The sequence below is a fragment of the Anopheles arabiensis genome, chromosome 2, assembly GCF_016920715.1.
Source record: "Anopheles arabiensis isolate DONGOLA chromosome 2, AaraD3, whole genome shotgun sequence".
Classification (NCBI taxonomy): Eukaryota; Metazoa; Arthropoda; class Insecta; order Diptera; family Culicidae; genus Anopheles; species Anopheles arabiensis.
In genome coordinates this window covers 84,380,395-84,402,802 of record NC_053517.1, presented here as the reverse complement: position 1 = coordinate 84,402,802, position 22,408 = coordinate 84,380,395, and the positions used below count along the sequence as shown (strand labels likewise).

The window sequence follows — 22,408 nt, the reverse complement described above, 5'->3', positions numbered from 1 at the left end:
TTATTCATCACACATGAGCTCGCTACATAGACTGTAATTAAATTGGTCAAACTGAAAGACACATTTTCCGACAGTTTGCTTGTTAAAAGAGGACGCTTGCATTTCGTTTCGATTAGCTTGTGGTGCAGAAAACGCAATGTAAGGCAACGCTAATTACGGAGTGCACTGTAATAAACATCAAATTGCATACCTTCGGGCGTTTTGCATGGCAGCAGAGCAAACGGAAATATTTACCGTCCGCAAATCAGCATACAACTTCAAAGCACGTTAATTGAGTAACGTCAGCACACAGATTATCGATAATAGTCAACAGATTATCGGTTGATCGGTTCTTTGAATTAGTCGTAGGTTTAATAATCCAAACGAGCAGCAGAGTTTTCAATTATCTTCTACCAAGAAGCAACCAAGGTGAACCTTGGCTCATGAAAATGCGATTTGCTTTATGAAAATCCCGCTCGCAATATTAATTCCAAAAATAACATCCAATCCCAATGTCTGCATGGAAACTCTCCTCCTAATTGCTCGCTGTATGTTTCTGATGTACTACCGGTTGCTTTTTGGAGTGTTTCGAAACGCACATTTCGGTCTAACAGGCCGTGCGTGTGTACGGTTTTATTTCGGTAATCTTTTTTCGGCCCTCCTGGTTTGCTGTTAATTCTCCCAAAGTCTCGGTGCCACTGACAAAACCAATCCTGATTGCTGCACAAACTTTCGGCCCAAACGGCATCAGGCACCCCCGGGGGTATTAATTTGTTTCGCATTCGCATGCTCGTGCCATTCCGGGGGGGAGGGACTGGTACGTTTTGTGCCCCGTTCTTTTGGCCCTGCATTTTCATGCTGATGCTTTGAAGTCAAAAACATGCAACCACGGGAGCGGTGAGGGTGAAATGAAGCGTACAAAAGTTACTTTTATTTGGGCTCGAGGGGAGAAGCTGACGGGTGGCTTTTTCTATCGTGTGTGTTTCTTGGAACCGGGTTCGAACCGGCTTGTACCGGTGTGCGCACATCGAACTTGTTGCCCGGTTGCCCCGCAGTTGGAATAGGAATCGAAGCGTGGAGCGAAAAATCAGTGCAAGTCGGCGCTTTTGCCATCATTAAGTTATCAATAAAATAGTCGCCTTGCGAATGATCCCGCGAGCATTCGTCTGGGACGGGGGCAACTGGCAGCGTACAAACGCGCAGAAGCGCGTACCGTCTTGGGAAATTAAATTTTGTCATCATCGAGCGACTCGCAAGATGACTGTCCGCCAGTCCGCCCTTGGTTCCTTGTGTGCTCCCGTTTCACTTAATCATTGCTTCCGTCAGTCGGAGCAAAGGAGCCTTAGCCCACCGTGGAAGGAGAATATTTTCAATTGAAAATCTCGTTTATTATTTAAACGGCAAACCCAGAGAGCTGCCGGCCCTTCAAACACGCCTGATTGCGTTTTGCGATTCGGTGGGGAGGGTTTTTGTTTTGTTGCTGTGCTGCAGAGAGCGAAACAAAAAAAGAGCTCAAGATTGCGACCACTTGCTTGCACATTCTATCGTCTTTGGTTTCATCCAAAGCGTGGCTGAACCTCCGAACCTCTGCTCAGGGCTGCCTACCGGTGGTTGAGTCTTTTCCATAGCCTTTGTGCGCATTCGTCTTTCTACACAGCGTGAATGGAAAATCTATTTAGGATTTTTTTTGCGTTTTTTGCTCCATGCCTCTACGGCCAAGAGACGGCTATGTCTTGGGAGGTCCCTGTGGTGGGCTTCAATTGACGAACTTTCCACCATTACCGATTAATGTAGCTTTGTGTGCGTGTCTGTGTGTGTTTGTTTGTTAGTTTCGGTGTATCAAAACACCGAGTGCGCCCGTGAGAGTTGTTTAAAGTTGCGCTAAATGAAGTGGAACGTTTAATTGAATTTACTCAATCACGCCCAACACCCACAGCAACAATCCTGCACAACCAAACGGCCACACTGATTGCGACCAGGAAGTGCCGGGTAAATAATTCCCGCCAGCGATGGATGCTGGTAAGCGACGTGGGCTGGCTGGTGGGCTCAAGAGATTGACCGATTGAACGTCACGAACAAACAGTGCGATCCTTCACAGGACAGGATAGGCTTCTCGTCGGTACGGACAAAAGGCAATCCTTTTTGTTCCACCAAGAGACAACACGGGACAGAGAAGGAGATAGAAAAAGCGAGAGAGAGAGAGCGAGCAACAGGGTTTTAGTTGCGATGGGAACAACAATCACAGCCGAAAAGCACGAACATGAAGATGATGCTCAATGCTCAATCAATCTCAGCTGTCAGACGGTTTGAGAGATGGCGCTCAGATGCACCTTTCAGCCAGCATAATGTGACGAAGCAGCAGTATACGAGGCAGCTGAAAGCATCGCATCATTCCACGCCACTTGAAGCTCAAGTACAGGGGCGAGCATTCCACTCCGGCCGCCTGACCAATTCATCGACGGTTTTATTTAATTAGCATACCCACCCGTGTCTGTGTCTGTGTGTGTTTGGGTGCTCATTATAATGCATTTCAATGACTGCTTGGTTGGCTGCTTACAGCTCACCGATCATTTATCGACGCACCGGTAAGCAGCGCATAAATGTTTGCAATTGAAACTTGCTCCTTTTAAAATTATCCTTCTCATGAGTTTGATTTTAATTGTTTGTGACGACCTTTTTTTTGTGCAGAGCCATTTCTGCCTTCTCCCTCAGCACAAAACAATCGCAACCCATTGCAACAAAGAGCGCTAGTTTTAATTCATCAAATCCTCGCCCTCGGAAAGATGCCGCCAGCCATTCTTTGTACCCTAAAAGGAATGGCAAACGAAAACGGGCAAAGTTGCCGCCGCCGGCTCTATCGCGCGGAAGGGAACACTTTGTCACGAAACTTCCGGTTCGTCTCGCGGAAAGTGGCACTGTATTTGTGTGTGTCTGTGTGTGTGTTTGCTTTTAAATGCTGCAATTAGAAAACGGACGCAAAACCGAACGGTTCCGAATGGAAACATTCTTAAATGCACCGGGTTCGGAAAGCGACAAAACAAATCAAAGCACACGGGAAAATGCAGCGGCACAAACGTTAGTCAATCTTTCGGTGCGCTTTCCCCCCTCCTCCCCCCCTCCGTTCTTCCTTTGCTTTATTGCAGCCAAAGAAACAATAGACAATTTCTCAAATGAAGCTTGCCGCGATCGCTTCCGTCGTTGGACTTGTTTTTTTTTTTTTGCACTGCCTCTTCTTCGGCTTTGTCTTTTCTTGTCTTGTCTTACCGATTTTAAGTTTTATTTCACAGCACAAAATCGAACCGACCGACCAGCACGAGGAAGGACGGGACGACCGGCAAACAGTTGGTTGCGAATGCAGTGAAGCGTTAAATAAAGTTTTTCGAGGTTTTTCTTGAAAGAAACGAAACGAATTCCCATTCTTGCTTGCTCGCATTGTGAACGGGGTGCATGGTTCTTGGGAAATTGGGGGGGAAAAGTGAATAAAAGGCAACGGAGGCAAGACATTCCGCGAGGTACGAAGCATCGTTAGGATTGTGATGCGATGTTGTGATTGTCTTGCGCTGAATTGGTCGTTGTTGGTTAAAGGGGAAACATAAAGGTGGCAAGAAATTTAAAGTGCAGTTCGAAGGGAAACGTTTCAGAAATCATAGTTTTATTTTTATTGTTAGCCTTTATGCGAAATATAGCAACAGAGACACAATTGATTTTAAACGATATCTTACTCAATTCATTTCAAGATTCTTCAATCTTTTGTTATGGTTTAAATGCTTTAATATAATTAACTGTTTTAAGACCAATTACCGCATTTAGTCTTTTCGGTATGGAATTACATATAACAATGCTACGACCTCTATAAGTCTAGTTTCTGTATTTAACCATTTAGAAATCCTTTCATTTTGCTATTTAAAACTATTTACAATTCTTCCGTTAATAAAAATAAAACCTATTCATCAGCAAAGAAGCCGAATGAAAACAAAAAGTGCCAGAACCACCACATTTATACGTTGAAACAGCAAGTGGCAAGAGAAGCGGAAGAAACCTCCCCCAACCAACCAATTGCCACACGGATGCGGGTGCGCTGGTGGCGGCACCTTTCAAATCAAGAACGGAAACTGAACTGGTTGCACAAATTTTCCGCTGACGAGACACAACTTCGCCCCGCACAAGGGCCCCGCCTCGTCGTTCGCTTCGTCTGAGTGGTCACAACTGAAAAGTGTGTCGCTTGGCAGGATTGACACATACACCCCCGGTGGGCGGCAGAAGACGGCGAACACCGATGGCCGTCCGACCGAAGACCTACTGACACCGAGCGTCGAACGATCGTCGGGATAGGAGGTGGCAGGAGCAGCACACACACACACACACACACACACACACAAACAGCCACTGAAAGAGTATCCTTTCATCGATTGATTTCCATTTCCGACGGGTTGTTGGACGGTACTAGGATTCTGAGGACACGGGCGGAAACAAAGCAGCAAACGAATGACATCGATTCGATTGCAACTCCTACCTCCGTTCGGTGTTAGTGTTCCCGGACTCGATCCCCATGCTGGATGCTGCTGTTGCTGCTGCTGCAAGCCTTTACCCGGGCGACATTATTCATCCAGAATTATGAATAAATTGTTCCGATCGTCATACTGTTTTGTCTTCACTGTCCGCTTTGAACACTGCACAACACGACTGCACGGTGACGACACGCTGTGCTGTGTTATTGTCTACTGAATGTCTCCGTTGCCGTATCGTCGTATCGTGCTTTTGTGTTGTTCAATCGTAAATAGTACCCCGGCTGCAGGATGGGAAACCGACACAAAAAAAGTCGAACGAGTGGCCACTGTGTCCTGTTGTTTGCGGAAAAATCGACAGAGAAGATTGTAAAAAAAGACCCAACTACGAACCAGTTTTCCAACGCTCATTGCCACACAACAAAGTGCACAAATTGATTGCAAATGACTGTGGACACTTGCAAGCACACTCTCAGACAGACAGACACACACACGTGCGATGTAACAAAGGTAGTTGAAGGTGGATACTTCGGAAAAGCGTCACGTCATTGCCAATCGTAAACAATGCAGGATGGCAGACTGAAGAGAAAAAGTGTTCGAATGTGTGTTCGTGCATCACCAGTGAAACCAGTCGGCGTAAACGCGCCAACCGATCTCGCACACCCCGAAATGCGAAACACTGCCAGAAGCCATTCAATACTCCCGAGGGTATGTGGAATTTTGCGCATCGGAGCAGCTTTCGCTTTTGAGGGTTTGATTCCCGCGCAAAGGGATTGCAAGTGTTTCCCGCTTCGATACTAACTGTGTTGTTGGTAGCGCACCTGGTGTGAGCGCACACAAAAAAAATCTCAGTTTGTGCGCACGGTACGCTGCAATGCGTGCAACGCAACGATAGAGAACACACAGTGAAAAAAGGCTCATGAAAAGAGGAAGTAAATTCCCATGATTTGACCATTGAAAGGCGTAGCAAGGCCTGGAACAGTGGCCAGAATCATTGAGTTGGTGATAAAATATGGCTCTCGCGGGACAATGGCTTTTCGGTTCTCGAAACGATCCTTAATCCGATCAATTGCGAACGATAGTTGCTGGTCGCATTGATTTAAGACTGTGGAAGGACTCGGTGAGTTTTTGCTGGTTTGGTTTGCCCACAAAACCCGGTTCAGTGCGACGTCAAGCTGTTACGGCATCAAACGAAAAGCAGAAAGTTCTCAGAATCACTGCTGGCCCTGGTGTTGATACAGGCTGCTTAATTTTAGCAGCAAAAGATGACGCACGTACCAGCGCACCAACGCCTGCGTGCCTTTTGATGAGGGCGTTTAAGGGAAGAAAAAAGCCGCGCAAACCCCAAACCTGTCGATCAGCGAGTGCGCTTCGGGCGGTGGTGTGCTGGGTTCGTGACAAAAATTGAAGCTGAATTTTACCGAAACAGATAAAGCAGTGAACGAACGAACGAACGCTTAGCAGGGAGGTAATGCTGTGAAAAGGATTTGAGGCATGAATATATAGAGAGGGAAAAAGGAAGAAAGTTTAACCACTTTTAGTCCATATGACCCGAACTGCCGAACCGATGCTGCTCTGCGGGTTAACCCGTACTGGCCCGGGTGTTGGGTAAAAATTTGCTTTCGTTTTATTTACTGACATGTTTTTTTTGTTTTTTTTTTTGCCCCACCATACACGTGGCAAACGTGTGGCACCGCTCTCGTCGGCTGCAAGAGATCGCCAGCATCAAAGCGGAAAGGTGATGGTGATTGGAGTTTTAGTTTGCTTTATGCTTCTGCTTTGCATGCGGGTTTGGTTGGACGAGAGATTTAAAAAAGAAAACTAACAGATATGGAATGTTCTTGCCATTGCCCACAGGCAGCAGGCGATAATGTGCTTTTCCACGTTTGCTGTGGTCAGCAACGCGTGTTTGTTTAGAAGAGATTGAGCAGAGGAGCCTTAGTACCGCGTTAGCGCTGGATGGAATGGTTACTTTGAGGTTTGAGTGTTTGACCGCATTTTGAAATATTTCACGATAGCTGATCAAGCAAATCGAACATTGGAAACATTTAAATGATGACAGTTCAACATCATTTGATCAGCTCAAGCAGTTAAGCCAATTGGAGCAATTCGATGATTATTATTATTTTGGCAATTCCTTGGATTTTTTTCCAAATCCTCATGCTTTATCCAAAGTGAACATGACTAGTGTTGGGTAAATCTGACTAAGTTTCATGAATCTAAATGAATCTTTGAAATTATTAAATGAATCTCATAGTTTCATGAATCTTAAAAGATGCATAGATCTCGAACGATTCACGAATCTCTAAGGATTCATGAATCTCAAGGGATACATACATCTTCAAAGATTCAGCTTGAGCTCGTTGAATCTCTAAATATTCATTAATCTCTGGAGATTTGTGGATGGATTCAGGAATCATTGGAGATCGGATTCGATTCGAAATTCAAATCGCTCATTGCTGAAGATTCATATGGACGAATCTCAACGAAAGATTCATGAAACCCAACACTGTACAGGATCAGTTCCTCTTCTGTATTCAAGTGAATTGTTGATTTAATTAGCTAAATCAAATCAGATACCGAGCTTAAATGAGTTTGATTGCCTTTCAATCCATCGTCTCAATGATGATTTGTTCACGGGGTTGAATAATAAGTAATTTATGTTGATATAATTATATACTTAACTTTGTATAAAACACAATTTAAGTATATTTGTCTGTGCAAGTGAGTTAAGATATGGTTAAGACAAAAGTAATGTAAAGAGAGTTGTGATGTATCTAAAACCGTCGTAGTTTGCAATAATGCAATCCTTACCATAACTTTACTTCAGAAACTATTTCAAAATTGCTTAAATGGTTTAAATACTGACGCCACAGTACGCAGTCTTACATCGCTTTCCACCCGTATCACCTTTCCATTAAAACGGCTCAATCCGTGACGACGCTTACCTGTAATGAGAAGAGATAACAATAATGAAAAAGTTGACTATTATTACACACACACACCGTCAAAGGAAGAAACTCAAAAGCACAAAAGAAGTGGAAAATTTAAACCGTAAACAGAACTTTTACGGTAAATTGAGGGCCATCGAAATGTTGGCGCGTTACTCCGCGCCTCACCTTGGCAAAGAAGAATCATTAAGCGCGCCGTCTGTCTGTCACCACCAGTGTGGCGGCAGATAGCGTTATATGCATTAATTGCCCACCGTTTTGATGTTTGCACACACACACACACATTCAATCTCCAGTTGCGGATGGAACGACCGTATCGGTTTTATGACCACCAGCCGCTCCTGATGAGTCGGCGGACGGGGCAGGCAACGATGGCACACCTTCGGGGGGGAGCAAACGACTGCTAACGAGGTGTCTTAAATTTTTATTACCTTTCTTCTTCTCACACCCGAACGGCTGGTTTCGTTGGCAGAACGTCGAGTGCGGAATCGATTTGCAGAAGAGCGAACATTGGCTGACATTAGAGCGACAAACACACTCACAAACACGCGCGCTTTTCCTCTTTGAATGTGAGCGACCAGGCTGCTCCATCGGTCCCACTACCTTCCTTCGAATGAAGCCATTAGAAGCTACAAAGGCAAGAGTGGGTGGATAAGAAGGTGGGCTTCGTAATTATATTCTCATTTTCAAAAACTCCTACAAGCCCTTCATTTCCGGGGTCGGTTCCGGTTTGGTTGGGTTGTTTTTGAGGTGAAGGAAGGCTCTACCAACACATCGTTGCGTACATGTGATGTAAGATTTTTCAAGATAAAAATAAAACAAATTGCTATTCGTTTCGTGTATGATGTGAGAGGTATTTTATAGTTTTAAGAGGAAAAAAGGCTTACTGAATTCACCTTGATAAAGTTTTTCATCAATCAATTGGATGAACGTGAGAAGCATTGAAACCCGAAATTAATATATAACCCCTTCAACTCAGACCTTTTTCGTTCATTTAAAATTGCATCAATTTGCATTGAATTGTTATTAAAGCGAACGCTATCAAAACTCACGTTGAAGTCCTCACCGTGAACAGCGATCGTTGTTCCCTTTCGAAAGGATTATTTGCACTGCAGGAAAAAAATAACGAAAATGCACGGCAATGAAGCAAAGCTATAAATGCAATTTTGTGCTGCACACCAGTGAAGCGGATCATCATCTCCCTCTCCTTCTCCTCCGACTCCGCGCGCAATCTGATCTGTTCTCTGTGCATTTGACTTGTCCCTTGACACTGTTGTTTAATTTGAAATGCATCGCTCCGATTGCAAAAGCGTCCCCGAACGAGCGGGGGAGCCGAGGAAATTTGGACGAAAGGAAACCCCGTTGGGTGCAGTGTTGTTATTGAAGATAACGAAACAATGCAGCTGCACACTCTCTGCTTAATCTACCTTGTCTCATTGCTGTTTTTTTTTTTTCGTTGTTAAATACTCCATTTATCTTAGCTCTGGGTTTGTTTCCTATTTTCTGCTGTGTTTTTTTTTTTTTGCAATGGCATAAAAAGCGGATTTTTTTCCATCACAGCGAGGTACGGCGCACACTGTCGAATGGTTGAATGGTGCCCTACCCCAGCCCGCTTTCAGCATAAAGCGTCAAGAGCACATCATCTTTTTCCTACTCAACGATGTTTGGGGTGGAACAGAATGCAGCGCAGCGTGCGGTGCGGCGGCGGCGGCGGCGGACGAACTCTTCAAAAATTATTAAAAAAGTTTAATTGAAGTTCGGCAAAGAGAGAGAGAAAGAGAGCATTTCAATACAAAAATCCAATTAATTTTCATTCTTTTCTGCACCGTGGTTCATCTCACCGTGGACCCCCAGTTTGGCACACGCAAAGCCTCATCACCCCGACAACACGAACGGAAGGACTCGACATCGACCGAGCAAAAGCAAGGGAAAAGGGGAAAAAAAGAAAGCAATACCTTTCTTTTCGTTTAAAAAATTGAGAAACTGCACAAAAAAGGGATACCGGAAAAGGGTAAAAGAAGAACCATAGGATGGGACGGGGAGCGAATCTAGCAACAGGAAAAAAGAGCTAATAAACGTGGCGGTTTTTTTTTTCAACCCCGACGAGTGCACAAAGAAACAATGCACACAATGGGAAAAGCACAAGCAGAAATGCTTCTTCGTTCGCGTCTTGCAAACAAAATTGCACCCGAAACATTCAGCAGTAAAGCAAAAAGGAATGCAAATAAAGCAAACTTCGTTTCGGGTCGCTTACTGCACAATGCACTGGCAGAGCAGTGCCCACGCTCGACATCTGTTTTGGTGAACCCGGAACAACGATTGCACATCTTCCGGTGTTTGCACCGAAAAGGCGGAGAGTGGCTGACGAATGGCAGTGGGAATGGGAACTATTTAAAATGATTCTCAATTATGCTTATTGATTTGCTGCCAGTGCTTTAATTTGCATTCCTGCTTAGCAATTGTGTCATGATGGTTGAGTTGGGAGATGTGTGAGTACGTCTATTCAGTTTAATGAATTCCTTTCTTGCCTTTCGTGGATCGTGTATGTCCAAGGATGGTTAAATGGAGGGAAATAAGTAAAAAAGAAGTACAAAAAAGGATAAAAACTGCACCCTTGCACAAATTCACCAAATCGCAGACACACTCATACGGCTAGCAAAAACGGGTCTACATCGATAATGCGAAGGACAAACAGAGAGGAGAGGATCGCACACACAAAAAACCGACGACGAACGTAAAACCCTCATCGACACGATACTAAAATGCGAGAAATAAACGATGAATAAAAACTTTTGCGACACTTTAGCCACTTCTTGAAGCCCGCCGGGACGGTTTGGCGCACTAAAAACATGCTGTCTAAGAAGGAGCAAGGGGAAAAGCCTGGACGAGAGCGAGTAGAAATCGTTTCCGGAAGCATAATTTAAAATTTCCAGTGGTTTTCCTATCACACTGCCTGCACAACTAGAGGAAAGAGTTTAAGGTTTTTTTTCTGCTTCTGCTTCTTCTCAAATCCTTCCGTTTGGAGTATGGTTTTTGGTTAAAGTTTTACCCGGGCGCAAGGCGACACGGGCAAAAAGAAATAATCCATGCACCCCGTTTGATGAAGCACACGGGTGTAAGTCTGTGTGTGTGCGTGTGAGCGAGTAAGAGAGCGAACGACCAGGCCTTCAGGGCCTGTCGGTGTGCATCTTGCCACTTTTGCCATTCGGTGTCGGTGGCCCTCGCTGTCTTTTTTTTTTGGTCTCATCGGGTGTAAAAGTTGCACCACACAGCCACACATCGGCACAGAGCACTTTCTTTCAATCATTTCCCCTTCTTCCGCTTGCGGGTTGGCCGTCCACAAACCGAACGGCAACACTTTCACAAAGCGCTGGAAAAACGATCTCCGATTAGGAAACTGGAAAACTTTATCTCCCGCCCTTTCGGTGTTAATGTAGCGGATCATAATTTCTGCACAACACATACCACATACCCTCCGCCCACATTTGTGCAGGCAAGGGGAAGTTTTTTGCAAGCCCCTCTCTGTGTGTATGTGTGGAGCGTGTTTTTCTTCTTCTTTTTCTTCTTCGCTTTATGATAGTGAAAATTTAGGAGCCTCCTGATGGGGGAGGAAAATATGTTCGCTTACGTGGCTGATAATTGAAAAGAAAATGAGGAAAAGTATTTAAAACCTAAGGCGTTTTTCCAGCGCCTTAGAGGAACTTTTAACGTGTGTGCAGGAGGTTGGCGAAACCCTTTTTTTTTGCAAATTATGGTTTTCACTTTGCCGTTTTGAAGTTTTATGTTTAGAGCAAGATGCGGATAATTTGATGAAATTCCAAATCGTTAACATTTACCTTGTTACTGCGCTGTCTTGACCAACTGTTTATAACTTGATTTACAAATGGTTAATTTAGCAAGCATTTAATTTTTTTTTAAAACACTATCTACATGCTTAAAACTTTCCCGTTAGTCTTAAAAGCTCTAATTCCACGAAAAAGCAAACCTAACTCGTTTACAATACAGAATTGTGCTCAATGAGTTAAGCGTGAATCAAATCCATTTGTTGAGTGGATTAAACTCATCACAAAAAACTTTTGTTTGTTTGTTTATTTGTCATTTAATATCTTGCATAGATTTGCTGAGGCACTTACTCATATAATACACCCTTCATTCATTTACAAACTTAGCTACAGCGCTATCAATGAGGAAACGAGAGACAATTGGTTTTAAACTGAGCTATACTAATATTGAAGTCAAAGAATCTTTGATATTTGTTGAAGCTTTGTATCATTTGGTTAATAGGCGCATTGTAGGAATGCACAGATCTTGAGAACGTAGGTCTTAACAGTTTACGCGCTCTGAGAGGTCGTTCAGGAGCATAAAGATTCAGCTTTTCTAGCAGAGAAGCTGTCCTAAGAATCTTTTTCGATGTTTGTTATACCTTAATATTAGAGTATTTTATATTAACTAATTCATGAAGCTCTTTAGTACTGTGTAAAAGACTTACATTGATGCAGCGATATCTCTACCTTGATTTAACTGCTGGAAAAAGGTTAATATTGTCATGCGTAGTACACAAGCTCTTCTGGCAGAAACTCTATAAGTTATTGCTACAATTTTAGCCACTAAATGTCCAGTTAGCTAGTCGAAAGCGGTTTGACTTCATTGATGAATGATTAAAAGATCTGCTGACACATCATCTGTAACAATACTTTCCGAAACAAATCAAACCAAATTGCAGAAAACCGAACGAAACTATTCTATTTCTGTGCAATCTTTCGCCAACTTGAAAGCGTACGAAATGTCTCCCCTCATCTTCCTCGCACTCCGCCCCGTCGACCAAAGTGAAGTGTAGTTGAAACTTTTTCCACCTGCCACTAATCGATCGTAATTTCATCGCATGCTAACCGCCCATTTGCAGTGAAGTATATTTTTCCTCGAAAAAGCAGGCCCTCATCACGAGGCTCCGGAGAAACCGAATTCCGTTCAGCGCTTCAGGATAAACTTAATTTTCAAATCAACTCCTTTCCTCCGCTTCGGACCGGAAAAAGGACTCCACCGCTTTTTCGCATTCAACCCCACTCCGCCCGTCCACCAAACCCCGTTATCTAGCCAAATCCAAAGCGATGGAAAAACCGTCGGCAAGCGGAACACTTTCAAATGGACTTGCGGTAATCAATCAAAATCTAATTAAGAATACACGGGACAAAAGTCTCCCGTGTGCGCTCTGGTAAGGAGCCGTGGAGAACTAGAAACACACAATCCACCCATACACACACACACACGCACACAGCCTTTAGCACTTGACGGATAATGTTGACGTGGAACCGACGGGTTGATGGGAACCGCAAAAACTGACCATCGTTTCGGGTCCGGTGTGTGTGTGTGTGTGTGTGTGTGTGTGTTTGCCACCCTTCCAGATGGGCATAGACAATGGCACAAAAGGACAATCTACACTTCCTTCCCTCCCATCGCAAGAATGAAGGCCCTCTCGAAAGGCCCTTCAGGGGAGTTTGATGTACTTGTGGTCGCTTCGGTCTCCGGGCGTACATGTGTATCTCTGTGTGTGTGTGTGTTTTGTGTTGGCAAAAACACGGACACAGACTTTTGCGATCGCTTCGTATCTGTCAGCCGAGTGTGTCTAGCTACAAACACACTTTACTTCCATCTCGATGACTTGTGCACTTGAGGGGCGGAGACGTGCGCGTCCGCTCGGGAAAGCGTGCGCAATGGAACGAAAATTCATTTAGAAGCAAATTAAATTGCCGGTGGCATATTCCCAGTTTTTCTCTCCCACTGAAGGGGAAACAATTAATTTAATTGAGTTTTGAGTCTGTGTGTAAAATGTTGAGAACCCGCCCAGCCCCACCGGCAAGTGACGAGGGTGTTGTTGCGTGCCCGGCCGCCCATCCGTCCCCAATCCAATTGCTCGGGTGCGGGGATGCGTCGTGTCCGCGCCGTTAGTGTCACCGTAGTAGCAGCATGCGGCAGCAGGAGAGAAGACACGGCGCGGCACGCTGAAATGATGAATGAAGGTGGCCCACCAACGTTCGCTCGCAGGCGGCGGCCCGGAAGTGAATCCGATCCTCACGTGGAATGGATGAGGATGAGCTTGAGGGTGTGTGTGTGTGTGTGCGGCACAGCAGGAGTGCCAGCCCCACACCCAGCCAGCCAACCAGCCAGCTGTTTTCCGCCCGAACGCGTCGAAATAATACGAGTGCAAATTGTGGAAGGATATTCAATTTATCACCTTTCGCCGTACCGCGGCTCATCTTAAATACGTTTGTTGGGCCGGCCGTGTTTTGTTGTCTGCGCCTTTTGTGCGCCACCCTCGGCGGGTACAATGCGTTCCGCTTGGTTCTCTCGCTCGGGTTTCGATTGGATGGGAGCGGTTGAAGATGATGATTTCCGTCCACCTTTCCTTCTTTTTCCGATACAAAGGGAAAAAAAGCGAGCTTAAATGGATAGTGTGGATAGGGGCAGTTGGAGTAGATAACAAGTTGAAAATAATAAAATAAAACTACCCGCCAAGAGGACATCCAATATCACGCTGCAGGAAATGAGCAATTGGAGCGTGCGGCGGACAAACTTCGGACGACGATGATGCTGCTGCTGCTGCCGGTCCAGCTTCCAGGAAACGTTCATCAAACGGGCAACGTATTTGCATGGTGGGAAGATAATATTGCAAATAATACGATGTGTTTCAAAGGAAACTGCACGAGGCACATGAACCAATTGGTGTGTTATTAACGAACCGATGAGCACAGGCCTAACATTCCTCTTCAAAACTCGAATACGTTCGAGCGTGTTAGGCCAATTGCATACCCGTTAGGCGCATTTCTAACGTCAGCGAAAACGGAGCCATATTAAGCACATTTTTGTTGGTAATTCTGCCAATTTTATTATTATTCAAGCCACTGAGTTTCATTCCATTCATGCTATTTTACCTAGCTTCGATGCCAAAACCACACAATCGCTCAAACCAACCCCGAAACGGGGCAATAAATAATGATCTATTGTTTTCTCCAGTTAGTATAATTCATTTATTTTTTACCCCTGGGGATTTAAAACCTTGTTTTTACAAATTTTCCAAGAAAGGTATGCATCCTGCTGGCACATGCTGCTCTAGCGATCGCTAAGCCCTTGGCCCTTTGGCCCTATGCCCTACGCTATTGACATTTGTTGTTGTTGTTGGTTGGTAAGCCTTTGGCCCTTGATCCTACGTCCTACGCTCTACGCTATTGACATTTGTTGTTGTTGTTGGTTGTGATGCAGATTGCATACCCCTTTGGCGCAGCCTAATTACCGCTGTCGGCGACATTCCCCCTCCCGTAATTCCTCTAGGAGGTGTTACAATAAACTAGCCGACGGCGGTTGCCGTTATTGATAAATGGCTATCGAATATTCTCAGACTAACGACTGCTGAACACTCAGGCTCAGTTCATTTACTCTGATTTACTGGAAGATTGAGACATTAGGACGCTCTATGATTAAATTGACCAAATACTTAAATTATAGAATAATTACTTAACGATACACATTAAAAAATGAATAAATAAGCATGATAAATAATAAGTTAAATTGAACATCACAAGATTAAAAACATAAATAAACTCGCCAGTAATTAATTCACTTATATCCTATTATTATTATTGCATGTACTTCCACACGAAGATGCACCTAATATTTAACGCGAATGTGGCTGCAAGAACAAAGCTATTTTCTGATTACTATTGTTGCTACTAATTGTTTTTTTTTTTTTAATCTTAGTATTATAATTATTATTATTATTTGTTTTTTTTGTTTTTTTTTTTTTTTTTGGAATGGACTATTGCACTTTTTGCTGCGCCTCAGTTATAATGGATTTTGGAAGTACATCTAATTTTGCGACCTTTGAAACCGGACGATTGACTGTTGATAACCCGGATGTGATGGTGACCGACCTAACTTGCCCATCCTTTGCTTTATAGACCTTTGATACTCGACCCTTTTGCCATTTACCGTTAATCTGTTCATTTGGGAAAACCACTATATCGCCAACTTCAATTGGAGACACCTTTTTCAACCATTTCTCGCGTTTGTTTAATTGTGGCAAATATTCTCTAATCCACCGTGTCCAGTAATGTTGCGCTACTAATTGAACCCTTTTCCAGCTGCTTCTGGTAGCTTCAGCAAATGTAGCTTCTCGAAGTGTAGGGACAGCTTCTCCCGATGAACCCAATAGGAAATGATTAGGTGTCAACGGTTCATCATCTTCATGCTCTAATGGTATATGTGTTAATGGTCTGCTGTTAATAATGAATTCAATTTCCACCAGAATCGCGCGCAACGCTTCTTCACGATAAGACTCTTGCTTGAGAGGGAGTAAACTTTTTACTTCGCCTACCATTCTCTCCCATGCCCCACCGAAGTGAGGTGCAGCTGGGGGGTTAAAATGCCATTCTATGCCATCGTTTGCACACCTTTCTCGCAACCTTTTCATTTCGCGTTCAGCACCTATGAAATTTGTTCCATTATCGCTATACATGTGCGTGATTTTCCCTCTTCGGTGTTGCATTTTTCTCAGGCATGTTATAAACGAAGCAGAACTAAGGTCTGTGGCCAATTCTAGATGTACTGCTCGTGTTGAGAGACACGTGAACAGCGCACCCCATCTTTTTTCAGATCGCCTCCCTATAGTCACGGTTAGAGGACCGAAATAGTCGACGCCCGTATGCGTAAAAGGTTTGCAAAATACGGCTGCCCTGCAAGCGGGTAAAACGGCCATTTGGGGAAGTTGAGGTTTAGCTAAGTTATTTTTGCAACTCTGACAGGTCGCTCTTACTCTTTTAAGTACTGCTCTGCTATCTATTACCCAGAAACGTTGCCTCAAGGCGGCCAGTGCTGTTTCGAACTTCTTGTGGTATAATCGTTCATGGTAGTGCCGTACAATTACATGGGTGATTTCATGTTTCTTTGGTAATATTATGGGATTTTTTGCGTTTTCTTCGAGAAATGATAACCCAGTTAACCTTCCTTTCATTCGTAACAGACCATCTGCGTCTAGCACAGGATTTAAATTTCTTATGGGACTTTTCATTGATATTTCCTTTCCAATCTTTAATAACATTATGTCTTCATTAAACGTTTCCATTTGAGCCTTTTTTATGAGCAATTTCTCTGCCTTATCTAATTGTTTTTTAGTTATTTCCAACGATATTTTATATTTCTGAGCCTTCGATTTCAACCACTCCATGTATAATAACCCAATGGCTAATGCTCGTTTCAATTTAACCCAACTTCTAGTCCAATGTGAATTTATGACTGTAAAATCTATAAGGTCAGTAGAGTGTATTAAAAACATCGGTCTGATATCTACTAGAGTAGTAAAATCGTAATTGGTTGTTGTGAAATTCCTTTGTTGTAAAAATAAAGGACCAGATAACCATATGGAATCCCCCTTTATTCTTTTTGTTGCTTCATCTGCAGGATTGTCTTTGGACGCAATCCAATGCCATTCACTCGCGTGAGTTTTGCAGAGGATTTCGCTAACTCTAAAGGCTACAAACTGCTTGTACCTTCTAGGTTCCGAACATATCCAGCTTAGCACTGTTCTTGAGTCGGACCAAAAATGCATATTATCAATTTTGAGTCTTAACTCCGATCGGATAGTATCGGCTAGTCTCGCCCCCATTACCGCTGCCTGCAACTCAAGTCGAGGTATTGTTAGAATTTTAAGTGGCGCTACCCTTGATTTTCCTGCAACCAATCGCATGTCTACTCCTTCCTTATGGACTGTGCGAATATATGTGACAGCAGCAAATGCTTGCTCAGACGCATCGACAAATGTGTGAAGCTCTCTTGTAATTGGCTCTCCTGCTTGTGAATAACATCTCTGAAGTTCCCATGTTTCTAATTCCTTCAACCTGTGCAACCAGTCTTGCCATTTTCTATTTAGATCAGGAGGAATATTTTGATCCCAATCCATCTTCAACTTCCATACTTCTTGTATTAGTATTTTGGGCTCTATAGTGTAATTGGTAAGGAGTCCCATTGGATCATATATTTTCATTGTTTTTGCAAGCATTTCTCGTTTGCTGACTGAATGGCCAGGAATGGTCAGATCATTTAAAATAAACTTGAATACATCCTTTTCTTTTTCCCAGTACTGCCCTAGAATTTTATCAAAATTCGAGGTGCCTTCGCTTATCTTCAAAACAGGTTGGGTTGAAATACGTTCACAAGGAATTTGGTTGGTTAATTGACTAGCGTTGGATATGAAATTTCGAATAAAAAAATCTGCTTGATTATGAATAAGTATCACTTCATTTACTCTTTGGGTTGCTGTTTCTAGTGACATGAAACTATCTAGATAGTCGTCCACATAATGATTATTTTCAATAGCTTTAACTGCCTCAGGGTACCGCTGCCGAAATAATCCAGCGTTGTAGTTTTTAACGTATTGTGCACACGCAGGGGAACAAGAAGCGCCAAAGATCATTACTCTCATTTCCATGATCTTTGGTGAATGTTTTGGGGATTCCCTATAAAGAAAGCGCTGTGCACATCTGTCATCTGCTCGAATTCTAATGCGGTGAAACATTTCTTGAATATCGCCAGAGACTCCAATGCTGCCTTCTCTAAATCTTAACAGGATACCAATGAGTGGAGGGACTGCATCAGGTCCTGTCAGCAACTGAGAATTTAGAGAGATCCCCATGTTCCGAGCCGCGGCGTCAAAGACCAACCTTGGCTTTGGGTTTAATTTGTTTAAGTTCACTACTGCGAAATGTGGTATATAGTTTAAATTCCTGTTGTGTATTTGTATTTCCGTGTTAACTTCCTTAGCGTATCCCTTTTGGCAGTATAACGAAATTTCGTTGTGGTACCAGTTTTTAAGATTTACATCTTTTTCAAGTCTTCTTTCCAAACCCTGCAACCGTCTAAGCGCTTGGGTATAGCTTTCTGGGAGGTTTATATCATCCTCTTTCCATAAAAGTCCTATTTCATAGCCCGTTTCTAGTGGTCTTAGAGTATTTTTCATCAAGTTCAATGCTCTTTCTTCATGTTTTGGGGTTATTATATTTGGACTAGGTTGAACACCAAAACCTTCGGTTGTAAAAAATTCCTTCATAATTTCCTCCATTCCTTTTTCTTCTTTATCACATTTTTCATTTAGCACAAACAAGCTACCTTTGTTTTCCCTTTTCGATCCCTTACCTAGAACTGACCAGCCTAATGAGGTTTTGATCGCAATAGGTTCATCTGGACCTCCAACACGATTTTCCGACCCACAAATAAGGTGAGCGTGTGGTAAGCCTAACAAAATGGTTGGTGCTCCATCTATGTAGTTTGGAAGATCAATTCCATCAAAATGTTTGTATCGGGTTTTCAACGAGTTCGCGTTTAAAGTTTGTGAAGGTAAATTCATTTCCCTAATTGTCCTCAATCCTTTCAATGGTTGTATTAGGCCACTCATACCCCTTATTTGCAAATTGACCAATTCGCTGGTAGCTTCCTCCTGCATTTCGCCATTGGTCCATGTCAGAGCCAATGGCTTTCTTATCCCCTGAACACCCAAACTTTCTTTAATATCTGTTAACAAAAGACTTGCGGAAGAACCTGTATCTATAAAGGCAAATGTATCAATTTCTTTGTCTTCGTGAATAACAGAGACCGGTATTATTTGGTAAAATATTCCTTCGGTGGTACTGTGATGGTTCAATGTGTTTAAATTATTTTGACTCTTGTTAGTGTAATGTAATAATGGATGATGTTTCATATGACAATTGGCTTCACGACACTGGGGTGGTAATCGACAATTATTAGCATTATGATTTCTGTTGTTACAACAGTTTGTACATAACCCAAATCTTCTAACGGCGTCCCACCTTTCATTTAATCGCATACCCCGAAATCTTCTACAATCGACAATGCGATGGTCTCCCTGACAAACATGGCAACAGGTTCTGGCATTTCTATTTGGGTTCGGTTCTATTGGTGAACTTAGGTTTTTATCACATATAGCCTCCTCCCGGCCTTCATTTACATTTAATAGGATGGCAAGCTTCTCTGTAGGTTTAAGCCACTTCAAAAAATCGTTTAGTGTTTTAATGCGACTATTTCCTCCTTCCTCTTTCTCTCGAATCAAGGTTATTAACCACTCACGCTTTAGGTCTTCTGGAAGCTTATCGACCAAATCGTCTAATAGCCTTGGATCCGTAAGATATTCTTCCTTTTTTAATACTGTCATGTTTGTAACAAGGTCGTCTAATGACCTGATGAAGCTTAAAAATGTCTTTGGTTTACTAAGGGATGGATTTTCATTTTGCATGAGGTCTGCTAAAAGTGCTTTGTAAACTATTTTTGCATTCCCATATTCTTCTTCCAACCGGTCTATTATTTTTGATACATTAGCCGGGTCAATCATCAGACGGCTTACACTCTGAGCGGCATTTCCCTTAAGGCTCTTTGATAGACGGGCTAATTGCTCCGTAGTACTTAACTTGCCTTCTTGGTTAGTTTTATCGAAAATAGCTTTGAACCTAGGCCACATTTTATAGTCCCCATCAAATTCGGGAAGATCGAGGATAGCAGTGTTAGTGCGTGTTTTCAGTGCATCCGCTAATGAATGTACTATGCTTTCTAAATTACTGGTCGAGTTAATTGGAGTGGTCGTTACTTGCGGATTTTCAGTCTGTTTCTTCCATTCATCAAAAATTTGTCGTTGTTCGATCATCATCGAATCGAAAGCCTGGCGTTGCTCCTTTAAGAGGATTGACGCTTCATCTTCTTTTGCCCTACTTTCAATTACTTTTTTTAATTCCTTTGATTCCTTTTCCCACTTTTCTTTGGTTTCCGCTAATTCCTGTTTTAGACCAACTATCACCTCTACGAGATTCACTTCCGCTTCCTTGATTGCCCTCGCCTTTGATGTCGCCATTTTTTTTTGTTTCACTTCACTTCACTCTTAATTATAGTAAAAATAGTAAATCGCTTACCGACTTTCTACGGCGCTCAGCTTTGCTGTTGGTGCGGGGCGGTGGGCGGCTACCTTCCTGGCAGCGGCCTAGCTCCCACGAGCTCTTCCCTGGTGCGGGGCGGTGGGCGGCTACCTTCCTGGCAGCGGCCTAGCTCCCACGAGCTCTTCCCTGGCGCGGGGCGGTGGGCGGCTACCTCTCTGGCAGCGGCCTAGCTCCCACGAGCTCTTCCCTGGTGCGGGGCGGTGGGCGGCTACCTTCCTGGCAGCGGCCTAGCTCCCACGAGCTCTTCCCTGGCGCGGGGCGGTGGGCGGCTACCTCCCTGGCAGCGGCCTAGCTCCCACGAGCTCTTCCCTGGTGCGGGGCGGTGGGCGGCTACCTTCCTGGCAGCGGCCTAGCTCCCACGAGCTCTTCCCTGGCGCGGGGCGGTGGGCGGCTACCTCCCTGGCAGCGGCCTAGCTCCCACGAGCTCTTCCCTGGTGCGGGGCGGTGGGCGGCTACCTTCCTGGCAGCGGCCTAGCTCCCACGAGCTCTTCCCTGGTGCGGGGCGGTGGGCGGCTACCTCCCTGGCAGCGGCCTAGCTTCCACGAGCTCTTCCCTGGCGCGGGGCGGTGGGCGGCTACCTCCCTGGCAGCGGCCTAGCTTCCACGAGCTCTTCCCTGGCGCGGGGCGGTGGGCGGCTACCTCCCTGGCAGCGGCCTAGCTCCCACGAGCTCTTCCCTGGCGCGGGGCGGTGGGCGGCTACCTCCCTGGCAGCGGCCTAGCTTCCACGAGCTCTTCCCTGGCGCGGGGCGGTGGGCGGCTACCTCCCTGGCAGCGGCCTAGCTTCCACGAGCTCTTCCCTGGCGCGGGGCGGTGGGCGGCTACCTCCCTGGCAGCGGCCTAGCTTCCACGAGCTCTTCCCTGGCGCGGGGCGGTGGGCGGCTACCTCCCTGGCAGCGGCCTAGCTCCCACGAGCTCTTCCCTGGCGCGGGGCGGTGGGCGGCTACCTCCCTGGCAGCGGCCTAGCTCCCACGAGCTCTTCCCTGGTGCGGGGCGGTGGGCGGCTACCTCCCTGGCAGCGGGGCTCCTGGCAGGCCCGACTCGGTTGAGTCCTTCCCTGGCGCGGGGCTCCTGGCTGGCCCGACTCGGTTGAGTCCTTCCCTGGCGCGGGGCTCCTGGCAGGCCCGACTCGGTTGAGTCCTTCCCTGGCGCGGGGCTCCTGGCTGGCCCGACTCGGTTGAGTCCTTCCCTGGCGCGGGGCTCCTGGCAGGCCCGACTCGGTTGAGTCCTTCCCTGGCAGCGGGGCTCCTGGCTGGCCCGACTCGGTTGAGTCCTTCCCTGGCGCGGGGCTCCTGGCTGGCCCGACTCGGTTGAGTCCTTCCCTGGCAGCGGGGCTCCTGGCTGGCCCGACTCGGTTGAGTCCTTCCCTGGCAGCGGGGCTCCTGGCTGGCCCGACTCGGTTGAGGGGGTGGGGAATCGAGGGGGCGGGGAAGGGGGTTTGGACAATACAACACATATACTAATATTTTTTGGCCAGGTTGTCCCAATGAAGGGTCCCTCTTACGGGGTAAATAAAAATACTAATGAATTATTATCCTCTCTGGAGCCACCAAATGTTTTCTCCAGTTAGTATAATTCATTTATTTTTTACCCCTGGGGATTTAAAACCTTGTTTTTACAAATTTTCCAAGAAAGGTATGCATCCTGCTGGCACATGCTGCTCTAGCGATCGCTAAGCCCTTGGCCCTTTGGCCCTATGCCCTACGCTATTGACATTTGTTGTTGTTGTTGGTTGGTAAGCCTTTGGCCCTTGATCCTACGTCCTACGCTCTACGCTATTGACATTTGTTGTTGTTGTTGGTTGTGATGCAGATTGCATACCCCTTTGGCGCAGCCTAATTACCGCTGTCGGCGACATCTATGCTTAAGTTCTCCCGCGGCGCGGCATTTCAAGCGCGGCATTCGTCAGTGTCACTCATCCAATTTTCAGTTCATTTCGCTTCCCTCGCTGCTGGGTACCGTGAGGCAGGTGAATTATGAATACAGCTTT

General features: G+C 45.1%; 1 protein-coding gene across 6 annotated transcripts in view; it reads right to left on the bottom strand.

Moving 5' to 3' along the window:
* LOC120896588 (Krueppel-like factor luna) overlaps positions 1 to 22,408 on the bottom strand; it is a 302,013-nt gene that overhangs the window by 127,963 nt on the left and 151,642 nt on the right. Inside the window, exon 2 of one of the 6 annotated variants that reach the window (XM_040300802.1) lies at positions 14,819 to 22,404. The exons of the other annotated variants lie outside the window; for them this stretch is intronic. Within the exon in view, the coding sequence (XP_040156736.1) occupies positions 15,246 to 20,339 (5,094 nt within the window). The 5' untranslated portion in view covers positions 20,340 to 22,404 and the 3' untranslated portion in view covers positions 14,819 to 15,245. Of the gene's footprint in view, positions 1 to 14,818; positions 22,405 to 22,408 lie in introns of those variants that run through there. 6 annotated transcript variants of the gene reach the window in all.